This window comes from Mesitornis unicolor, unplaced genomic scaffold, assembly GCF_000695765.1.
Source record: "Mesitornis unicolor isolate BGI_N332 unplaced genomic scaffold, ASM69576v1 scaffold1319, whole genome shotgun sequence".
NCBI lineage: Eukaryota > Metazoa > Chordata > Aves > Mesitornithiformes > Mesitornithidae > Mesitornis > Mesitornis unicolor.
The window spans coordinates 1-11,632 of NW_010209014.1; the positions used below are offsets into that span (position 1 = coordinate 1).

At 43.2% G+C, this 11,632-nt stretch overlaps 1 protein-coding gene across 1 annotated transcript; it reads left to right on the forward strand.

Annotated features, from left to right (window-relative positions):
• The first annotated feature begins 2,386 nt into the window (after nt 1–2,386).
• KLHL28 (kelch-like family member 28) lies at nt 2,387–8,108 on the forward strand. Its single transcript, XM_010192710.1, has 4 exons — nt 2,387–3,285; nt 4,189–4,632; nt 6,960–7,168; nt 7,851–8,108. Exons 1-4 carry the CDS (start codon nt 2,387–2,389, stop codon nt 8,012–8,014), a joined length of 1,716 nt encoding a protein of 571 aa, XP_010191012.1. The 3' UTR covers nt 8,015–8,108.
• Nucleotides 8,109–11,632: the final 3,524 nt, after the last annotated feature.

Consider the following 11,632-nt stretch of genomic DNA (forward strand, 5'->3'; position numbering starts at 1 on the left):
GGCTGTGTTTAAGCCTTGCGCTCCTCTGCAAGGTGCTTGGCCTCTGCCCCGTGAATCGGAACCGAGGCAGAAACGTAGGGGCTAAGCGCGACAGCGTAGAGAGCATAAGAATCCGCCAGCAGGGCAGTTTGTGCTTGCAGATGACTCCTTTCGCTTTTTTCTTGGCACGCAGAAGGTGTTTTTTTGTGATGTGTCGGGTGTTTAGGACCAAAGTTAGCTCAGAGTTAGGGCGGGTGCTTTTGAGGTTTTATGCTTTCCAGTGCGTAATGAAACCAGACCAGCCGCTTGTTGCTGCCAGCCGTTTTGTAGCCTAAATGAGGGACTGGCGAGCACTTAAATACGGTCTTGAGTCAGAAAAGTGCCTGCAGCTCTTCCTGCTGTTCTCATGTAAAGCAGATGCTGTGCTCTGCATCCCTTACTGGGCATCACCTCATACCGTGGTTTTTAGAAGAGTGAAAACCTTCAGTAAGTGAGTTGAGCTGTTTACATTTCTGGTTAACCTTTCTGTTTCCATTAACTCTTCCCCTGCTATTCAAGTTTTCCCTCCAGACTATGAGAAGGCTCTAATAGCCCAGAGCCTGGGGCAAGTGTTTGATCTGTGTTGTGAGCACAAGCTGTTGGGCTAGCGTAGGTTCCTCAGGGCTGGTTAATGTTCCAGCGTCTGATTTCTTGCTCAACAATAAAATAAATACTAGCAAATATGTGGTGTGGACGAGCATCGTCATGCAGAAGGCATGTGAGATTCGACAGTGGACATCCCCACCAAGTTAGTATAAAAAGTTTTATTTCTGTGGAGTAACTTCAGTCTAGCTATTTATACTTGTTTTTAAGGTTTTTCATCTGAACTGTAACCATTCTGTTTTCCTTCTATGTGGTGTTGCCTTGTGGTTTATGATTACTGCCAGTCATGAACTGGGCACAAACACAAAAGGAGAAGAAGCTGCTGAACATCTCTTCCCCCCCACATAATTTGTGCTGCAAAAATGTTATGTGGAATATATTCTGTAGAATCTTGCCTTTTGCAGATGTGCTTAAAATGCTTTATTTTAGATATGTTTCTTTTTCCAGTGTAGAGCTGTAATAGAAGAGGGATGAGCATACTTATCTTTCAGCTTTATATCTCTAGCTGTAAGCCTTCACTTCTCTGTCAGTGCTATTATGTTCTGTACTTAAATGGTGGCAACTAATTTTGTTCTTTCAGATTAAGCATTTTGTAAGTAGGCTCACTGCAAATTAGATGTCAGTTCAGGAGCTATAAAAATGATGAACTTAATAATAAGATAAAACAAGTGAGATCTTGAAGTTTGTGCAGTCATTTAGCAAAGCAAATTTAAATCAGCTTTTCAGTTCAGCAGTCGGCTGTTGCAGTGTTCTCTGGAGAACAATAGCTGCATTTCCTCGTCGTCCAGGATCCTGACACATTCGTACCCTCCACCCTCTCATGGAATAATAATTCAGGCTGAATAAAGCACTGTAGAACTTCTTCAACACGTAGTGGTGGGCAGCACTGATCGAATTGTAATGACACTAAAATTAGAGCAGGTATCATAGTTCTTAAGTGTCACGATGCAAGCTAAAACTTTTTGGAAGAAGTGTTTGGGAGTTTTGTGGAGCTGCAGAAGTGAGAATCCTTCACTGACAGTGGAAGTCACTCAGTGAGGAGAAGAATCTCCCGCTTCTCCTGTGCTTCTCCCCGTTCAGAGCAGTTGCCTCTGCTCCAGCACCCCTTTTCCTGCAGTCCTGGGCCCCATGGGCTCTGTGGGGCTTTTGGCCCCTTTGTGCAGAGGGAGAGACTGGGCTGTTTGGTGAGGAAGGATGGCAGAGACTGGTCCCAGCCAACTGGTGGGGCCCTGTCTGCAGCACTGGTTGGAGAGGAAGAACAGCAGGGCTCAGCTGCCCCGCAGTAGCACTAAGCAGGTGCAAAGCAAGTGGCAGGAAGTAGTTTAAGAACTTCTAAAACTCTGTCTCAAATGAGCCAGTTCTGTTCTTTATTTGTCTCTATTTTTATTTCAGTTCTCTATTCAGTCACTATTCAGTTCTCTCAAATATCTGATGTAAAATCCTATCATGTATTCAGTATTTCAGATAATATGCATTTTACTCCAGAACAAAAAAAACCAAACAGGTGGTGGTTGTTGTTTATAAGTCAAAGATTGTTATAGCATACACTATTAATAAAGATTTGATCGTCCTGGATTTAACTTGCATGAAAAAGCATAACGTGTAAGGATTGACAAAGTAAATTGGAAAGTTATAAACCTAATTAAGATAAAAGCAAAAATGGAAAAATATTATTTAAATGTTGTGTGGCATGTCTAAGTAACATGAGTAATGAAGCTGTTGAAATGAAGCCCTGAGTAATGCCTTAAAATTCCGTTTGTCACAGATGGACCAGTCGTCTCCAACCTACATGCTTGCCAACTTAACCCACTTGCATTCTGAACAGCTTCTGCAAGGCCTGAACCTCCTTCGCCAGCATCACGAGCTCTGTGACATCGTCCTCAGGGTTGGCGATGTCAAGATCCACGCCCACAAAGTGGTGCTCGCCAGCATCAGTCCCTACTTCAAAGCCATGTTCACGGGGAACCTCTCGGAGAAGGAGAACTCGGAGGTGGAGTTCCAGTGCATCGACGAGGCGGCGCTGCAGGCCATCGTGGAGTACGCCTACACGGGAACTGTCTTCATCTCGCAAGACACCGTCGAGTCGCTGCTTCCAGCTGCAAATCTCCTCCAGATCAAGCTGGTGGTGAAGGAGTGCTGTGCGTTTCTTGAAAGCCAGCTTGACCCTGGCAATTGCATCGGGATTTCTCGTTTTGCAGAGACCTATGGCTGCCATGACCTCTACTTGGCTGCTAACAAGTACATTTGTCAAAACTTTGAAGATGTTTGCCAGACGGAAGAATTTTTTGAGCTTACACATTCAGAGTTGGATGAAATTGTTTCCAATGACTGCTTGAATGTTGTGACAGAAGAAACCGTTTTTTATGCCCTGGAGTCCTGGATCAAGTATGACGTGCAGGAGCGACAGAAGTACTTGGCGCAGCTGCTGCACTGCGTTCGGTTACCACTGCTGAGCGTTAAGTTTCTGACGAGGTTATATGAAGCAAACCATCTCATTCGTGATGACCATACATGTAAACACCTGCTAAACGAGGCCCTAAAATACCACTTCATGCCTGAACACAGACTTTCCCACCAGACCATGCTGATGACACGACCTCGCTGTGCTCCCAAAGTCCTTTGTGCTGTAGGAGGGAAAGCTGGGCTCTTTGCGTGCCTGGAAAGGTGAGTCCCAGAGCAGCTGTTGCAGCACTTGAGTGGTGTGATGTCCATGTGTGTTTACTGTCGCCCTGGGTCGGGATTAAGGCAGCAGTTGAAGCGCTGTGGTGGTCTGCAGTGCTGTCGTTACTGCTCTCCTTCAGAAGTACTCTTCAGGAGATTTTTTTTTTTGAACAAGGACAAGCACTGAATTCAACATGCTTTTTGATTTCATGGGTAGTCTTCTGTGTTGTGGAGTTCTGTTTGTGCCAACACAAATAGCTATAAAATGTTATCTTTCTTATTCTGTTGGTTGAGAATTCTATTAATGAAAGTGGTTAATAATAGTGGGTTTTATGCCACTTCTTTATCCTTTCAGATGTCTTTTCACTTTACATAATTTTTCCATAATTATTCAAGATATATATGTAGACACATGCTTCCCCTTCTCCAATTCTTCTTTTCTCTCTCTCCCATCTCTGTGGCTGTTCTGACATTTTGCTTCAGTTTACCATTCTTACAGCTTTGGTTTGGACTTTTGGCCTACCCCAACCATAGCCTCCAAAGGCTACTGTGGTACCAGCACTCTCTTGTCTTCCCTCCCATTATCCACGATGCTCTCCTGCCTTCTCCGCAGTCTGCCTGGTTCATCCTTTCCAGATTCATCATTTCAGGTCTCGGACTTGGTGCTGTGGTGACTTGCTGTGTTGCTGCATTGCACTTTACACTGTGAGGCCCTGGGTTTTTAAATCTTTAGAACAGTAAACAACGTTTGATTTTAGCTTACATGTGGGCTATTGGAAGGAACAGCAAACATGGAATGGGACGCAAGAAATAGTCTTAAGGCTCTGCTCCTTAATGGTCACTTGCATTTCGTAGAGCTTCAGGAAGTTAGGTTTGCTCACGTAATCTTTGGTTTTTCTATTTCAGTGTTGAAATGTATTTTCCTCAGAACGACTCCTGGATAGGCCTGGCACCTCTTAGCATTCCCCGCTATGAATTTGGAATATGTGTCCTAGACCAGAAAATATACGTTGTAGGAGGAATTGCAACCCATGTGTGTCAAGGCATCAGTTACCGAAAGCATGAAAATTCAGTGGAGTGCTGGGACCCCGATACGAACACTTGGACGTCTCTTGAAAGGATGTTTGAGAGCCGCAGTACACTGGGAGTGGTGGTTCTGGCAGGAGAGCTCTATGCCTTAGGTGGCTACGATGGGCAGTCTTATCTACGGACAGTGGAGAAATACATCCCCAAAGTGAAGGAGTGGCAGCTGGTGGCCCCCATGAACAAAACGAGGAGTTGTTTTGCTGCCGCTGTCTTGGACGGGATGATATACGCCATTGGGGGCTACGGGCCTGCCCATATGAACAGGTACATGCTTTTGGTGTGCGTTGCTTGGCGGCGTAACCTAGAAACCAGCAAACCTTGCTGCTAAGCTTGTGTTCAGTAGCCAATTAAAAATTATTCTAAGATGGAGTGGTGATCCACAGTGGGCCTCATTAATCCTTGTTCTGCAGTATCTGTGATAATTCAACTGGGAAATCTTTACTTTGCATAGCACTGTGCCAGTGCAGTGTGAATCCTTATACCTGCAAAATACTGGGATGTAAGGTTAACGTACATTGAAAACACTGATTTGAAATGAATGGGATTGTTCACATGCTTAATATACACAAAATGATTATATACCTCACATGGAATCTTAAAGCAGTCTTAAAGATAATGAAGAAGTTCAGGACGAGGGTTACTGGTCTGGCTCTGGGGCAGAAGGGGGCTCGCTTCAGACCTTGTGTTCACAAGGTACCAGCATGCTCTGTAATTGTTCTGTTCTGCACCCCTCTGTATGGATGGGCAGGGGCATTTAGTTATGCAAAGGAATCATTTGTACTCCTCATTAAAATGGGAACAAATCGGCCATATGTTCCTCCAGGAAGCAAATTAATAAACTGCAAGTCTAAATAGCTGAATAAAGAATGAAAATTAAAATCTTGCTTATAGGAAGGGATGCATTGATTGTTTGACAGTGTAGTTTAACAACATTGCACTAGGCATTAATTGCACTGACTTGTTATACTCTGTGTTTTTATACAGAACAGTTTGTAAAGCAAAGGATTGATTTCCAAAAAGGAAAGTGTATCTAAGTAGTTTTCATTTGGAAAATGCAAACAGTTTTTTAAATTACTGAAATACTAAACAGCAATAACTTTGACTTTTTGGTGTGGTTGTGACAGGATATTAAGAAACTTAACGTGACATTTTCTGAATTTCTTACAATTTAAATTACGAACTGTGGTAGCAGTTGAAATACTTGGTAGACACCCTCTTTACAGCCAAGGCAGTGGTAGAGCAGAGCAGTGGTTGCTGTGGGACCTCAGGAATGCTTGCTCCACTGCAGCCTTGTTGCACAGACCAGGAAAAGGAAGATAAACAAGCCCTTGCTTTTGCCAGAAGTGATTCCCAACAGTTGAATGCTCAGTGTGCACGGAGGCCTTTGAGAGGTAAACTCGGTGACTGCCTTTCAGGAAATGCAGGACTTATCGCCGGAGTGATAGGAAATGCCTGTCGAGCTGATGCCCTTACAGGGAAGGCTCTTACAACGTTAAAACGCTGTGGTGGTGTCACTCCTTGTGCCACATCTTCTCTCTTCCTCAGTCAGAAAGGAATTGCCAGCAGCTCCTGCAGAGTTATTAGAATCTGATATTTCATTGTTGGCCTTTTAAATTTTAATTTAGTTTTTATTGAATAATTTTGGGTTTATTAATTATTCAAGAGTGCGATTAACATGTCATGCCATACAGCCACTATTCTCATCCAAGCTCTGGCATTAGAAGAAAGCAGGCTGCTGTGTCATGAAGCACCTCTTCTCCAACTCTGTAGTGCTTCTGATTTTTTCTTCCCCTCTTCTTCCCCCTTTTCTACTCTTTGGACAGGGAATGGTTTCGTACGATGAGTGTTTCAATAACTCTGACCGCCCATACAGCTCCAGTGATTAAAAAATAATAATGATAATGACGATAATTCATCTCTGTTTGATCCTGAAAGCCTCTTCCATCCTTAGTGTTTTGATCAGACACCTCTTTATTGTTTTTCCTTAGGGATATGCTTCTCCATATTTTTTCCCTCTTTGTTACTTCCAGTCAAGCCTCAAGGAAGTTCTTGATTTGATGTGGTACCCAAATAGACACACTTCAGCTCTGTTTTGTGTTCAGCTTTTCATGAGTTGCTGTTTTCTAAATAGCTGCAGTCATCCTTGGCCGAGCTGTTGGTTCTGACACCAGCTTTGGAGAGTTCCTTTGTTCCAGTGTTGTCTGAAGATCCAGGGCAGTGGCACAAGGACATCAGAGAAGTGGCTGAGCTGCAGTCACTGCATCAGGATGAAATATGTTAAATCTGCTTTTTGGCAAGGCTTTGTTGAGAAACTGCAGCTGCTTGGTGGTGTGGAAGGACCCTAGGATGTGATTGATGCTTCTAGGTGATTATGCTGGCTTTAGTCTCTTGGTGCTGCTGTTGGGTTTTGCAAAATTCACACTGCAGAATTTCCTATTCGCTCAAGTACTTTTTCATTCTCTTGCATTACTCCTGTGCGGGGTAATATTGGTTGGCAGAACCAGGTGTACCTCTGACAAGTGCAGATTTCTTATGGAGTGAAACTCAAATGTCACTAAAATCCAAGGCTCACAAGTTGTTTGTATTTGCAGCGTGGAGCGTTACGATCCGAGTAAAAACTCATGGGAGACGGTCGCTTCAATGGCCGATAAACGAATAAACTTTGGTGTCGGCGTCATGCTGGGCTTCATTTTTGTCGTCGGTGGACACAATGGTGTGTCTCACTTATCGAGCATTGAGAGGTACGATCCCCATCAAAACCAGTGGACTGTGTGTCGGCCCATGAAGGAGCCCAGAACAGGTAGGTGCATACAGAGCTCAGCAGTTACCTCGGATGGCCTTTCAGAAATAACCTGCTGTTTGATCCGATAGAAACTACACTGAAACTGTAGTGGGTTTTCTGCAGAGCATTAGACTTCATTTGTGAATTGGACCAAAGATCACTTACTCATTCTTCCATGGAGCTGATTATTTATTTTGCTATTTTTAATTACAGTCCAGTTTATTAATACTGAGCTGTAACTAAAGTAATATGAAGTAATATTTCTACTTTATCTTCTGTTTTTCATTAATTTTGAGTGAATTTCAGCAATCCCTTGGTTTCTGTTCTATTGTATTTTGTTTTATGTAGAGATTCAGCAGTGCATCCTCTCTGCTGTCTCCCTGACAAGGAGTACTGGAACAGAAGAGCATTGCTTTGTTGTAGGAAAGGGCATGAGAAGAGCCAAAAAGGAGTGTAAGACCTGAAGAGAGAACAGCTCTTCATTTACAGCCATTTTCATAGAATTGCAGAGTGGTTTGGCTTGGAAGGAACTGTAAAGATCCTCTGGTCCAACCTCAAACTTTTCTTTAAAGGCCAAAGGAGAGGCTGTGAGAACTTTGCTCAGCCTTCAGGTTGTGGTGGGGGAGTCCCATTAGGAGCAAAAATGCTACTTGCTTCCACGCTTGCTGATCATGCAGTCTTTTTTATTTCTTCCCTGCAGGAGTTGGGGCCGCTGTAATTGATAATTACCTTTATGTGGTTGGAGGTCATTCGGGATCGTCCTACCTGAACACTGTCCAGAGGTACGACCCCATCTCAGACACCTGGCTGGACTCAGCTGGGATGATGTACTGTCGATGCAATTTTGGCTTGACTGCGCTTTGATAAAGAGCAGCACTGTATGGACCTGATGCAAAGAGGGAGCTTGACCCGCTTGAAAACAAAGCCTGCTGGTCGAGACCATGAGCTGCGTTTCCTGAGGCTGGAGGGAAGCGGTGAAGCTGGAAGTGAAACGAGGAAGGATTTGTTTTCTTCCGGTAATTGGCCTTGGTTACTCCAGTGACACGGGCAGAAGGGATGGAAGGTTCATGACCAGCGGGGTTAGATAGGTCTGTTAATGGCAGTGAACTTTAGAGAGTGCTTTACCTGGGTGTGGTTGGAAAACCCTGACCGTGTCTGGAGCTTTTCTCTACTCCTGCCTGCTCTGAAACACAAAGTTTACTGTGCTTGGGGTGCAAAGTGTGTGTGTGGTGTGAGTGGACAGTTTGCTGATGGGCGTCTGCTTGTGTCTTCATGTTAAGAAAATGCCAGTGCTTCATCGTTTTTTAATGAACAGCAACTAAAGGGCTGCCTTGTTTCTGTATCTCAAGGTCTGTAAATAACAAATGCCATAGTTTGTTGCCTGTACACTCCCCTTTGTTACCTGCTCGCTGGTTGGAGGGCTGGGATGGTCAGTAGAAACTACTAAAAGAAATTTGCAAGGCAGATTTTTACTGCCTCTTAACAAAATTTTTGGGTCTGCTCAAGAGAAATCACACTTCTGACTTTCGCTGTATCTTCTTTTTGTGGATAAATGAGTGCTAGATTAAGTGACTTAATCTTGGTAGTCTGCTGTGTTTTCAATTGTAATGTGAGGAAAAAATACAATAATCACACCTCAGAAGATGCCACAGCAGCGTTCATAGCGTGATATGAAATAAATACTCAAAGTGAATCCGTCCCATCCTTCTTGCAGGCGCACTCATGTGTCCATATTCCGTATAACTTCCTTTTTTGAAAGAATGTATGGTTGCTTTCCCAGAGTGTTCAGATACAAAAATGGTGCTAACTGTAGGACTCCTGATGAGGCTGTTACTGATGTTAGTGCAGTATGCAAAACACACGGTTGTTTCAGTTGTTCTTGTGTTTCTGTTCCTCACTTGCTCGATACATTCGTGCCTATGAAACCTGTCAAGAGTAACACAGTGTACTGAATGAGCTCTGTGTTTGTTACATGGCTATTTTGATTATTTCAGAACGTCTGTGTTTATTGTTCCTATTCCCACAAACACGTAAGCAGGGAGTGAGGAGCGAGACTCTGTTTCAGGTTCGTAGCCAGTCTTGCCTTCAGCACAGGGTGCAGTGAATGAAGAGCCTGGGCATCGCTGTGCATCCTGAGGTGTGTCCTGTGCCACTGCAGGCCATCGGCTCCTGGGATCGACCAGAATCTCAAGAGATGCAGCTTCGTGATAGCCCTGAATTTAGTGACAATTTGGGCAGATAAACAGGAAGTGATGCTGTGGGTTATAACCCTTATTTGAAGTAGGTGACTGAATAAATACATATTTTAGCTAATTTAGAATGTTTTGGTTTGTCTTCTGATTTTTAACTAAGAATTAGTTATCTTGACTTTGTTTTGACGTCTGTTTGTGTATTGCCAGGCCTGGTACTGAAGGATTTTTCTGCCTCGAGTTATTTTACCCTTGTTTTAACATGTCAAATTAATGTTTGTTTCCCCTTGTTTTTCAAGCCCTTATAGTATTATTTTTGATGGTGCAATAATATTTGAAATAGTTGCTTTAAAAGCCATTTCTTTAGCAGTATGTGAAGCGGAGGGGTTTGAGTGCACTTGATTTTCTCCAGGTTCCTGCAAAGCTGGTTGCAGACAGCGGTGTTCCTTGTTCTTCCATGCGCTAATGTTCAGCTTTTAACAGTCAAGGAGACGAGGGCGTTTTCACCATAAAACATTATTCACAGATCAGAGGTTTGCACAGATTGCAAAATCCTGCACGTATTCTTCAGAGCTGGTGTAATTAAGCAGGACTCTAAAAGCAAATGAAATTACCAATTTCAGCGTTTTCAATGGGGTTCGACCCACTGAGGATTCCAGCTCTATAGCAATAATAGTGTAATTTAACTATTGCAGTGGCTTTGTTGGTAGGACCCAGGTAGCTCCGTGGTTGTAGGTTGCGTGTTTGTGTGAGGAGGAGGAAGACAGGGAGTGGGTTTCCGGATGAAGGGTGGGTGCAGCCTGGGGCTGGATCACCTTCCCCTGTGGTTCAGGGAAATGCAGGAGCTGGGTGTTTCCCTGTGCTGTTCCACAGTGGTGCCATTGGTTACCATATTTTGCAATGTACACCACAGAAAGATACATTTAATTTATTTTGCTTTTATTTTAATTTAACACTAATATTAAAGAAAATGGAAAAAAAAATAAAAACCAACCAAAATTCCTTACTTAGGAGATAAGTCTGTGCTTTTTAGTGCTCCGAGGTTGTCCGTGCAGTTCAGTATATCCCATGCCTTCTAGAGTTGAACTGCAGTAGGATGCCAGCAGTGAAGATGCTCCTGTATGTGAGGATAAGTAAATGCTGTTTTCAGTGAGCACAAAGCAGCACAAGGTATAGAAATTGTTCTGACTTCCTCAGAAGAAAACTCCATAGGTCGGGGTGGTATTGATGGTCAGTCAGTGTTTCTATAAACATCTTTTGTTTCTGGAATTCAGAGCACTTAAAACTGCAAAGTGTTTTACTCATTCCCTAGGCGGTGTCAATGTGGAGTTGGGTCCCAGAGCTTGACCCCGTATTGTGCAATGTGGTTTTCCTAAATTTACGACAGCAGCATAAACAAGGTGTTAACGTGGGGGCTTGGTGTGAAGGATGGAAAGAACCCCTGGTGAGAGGTACCACTGCTGTTAGAGGAGTGTTTAGCTGGAAATGGGTGGCAGAGTACATCAGCTTAGGGATCGCATCTCTTCAAATCACCATCTTCACTTTCTGTGCCGGTGCTTTTGTCCCGTTCACTGAAGTGCTTGGTTACTGAAGATCAGACACAACAGCCAGTTTCAATCTGCATTTCAAGAACAATGCTCTCGTTGTAACGTCTGTCTTGCAGTTGGAAAATTGAGGACCTTCAAATAAGATGTCATACAACTACAAATTATCATCCAGTTCTAGTTCTTAATCACTCAAAATTATCTGTAAAGCACTTTAAAATGGGTATGAGTTTCTATGTGTACAACCAGTTCCTGAATTTCTGGGTTTTTAAACAAAGGTATTCATCTGTAAGCTTTTGACAGTGTCTCTTTCTAGGAATGCTCTTCTTCCAGCAAGTCTGGCTGGGATTTCGAGAGGGTCGGATGTGTCAGTGTGCATTACGAAGAGTTAACTGTTTGTTACTTCTGTGACTTTGCCATCTGTAAGTCCCCATTCACAATATGAAACAATGCAAAATGTCCAAGCTTGCCTTAAATTCTTGATATTTAACTGAAACGCAAAGAACTGGATGATAATTCCTATTTTTTTGCCTTATGCGCTGTGCTGTATTTTAATCCCAAGGATAACTATAATTTTTAGCAGGATTTCATAATTGTACAGAGAATACCAAATTGTACTCGGACTTGACCAGAGTGCTTTGGTTGGGAGTGTAAAATGATTTGTGTAGTTTTGTGTATGTAGGGTGTTTTTAATGTGTACATCTTTTTTAGCAGCGACGTTCTGGTTTTGTTATTGTTTACAAAAGTGG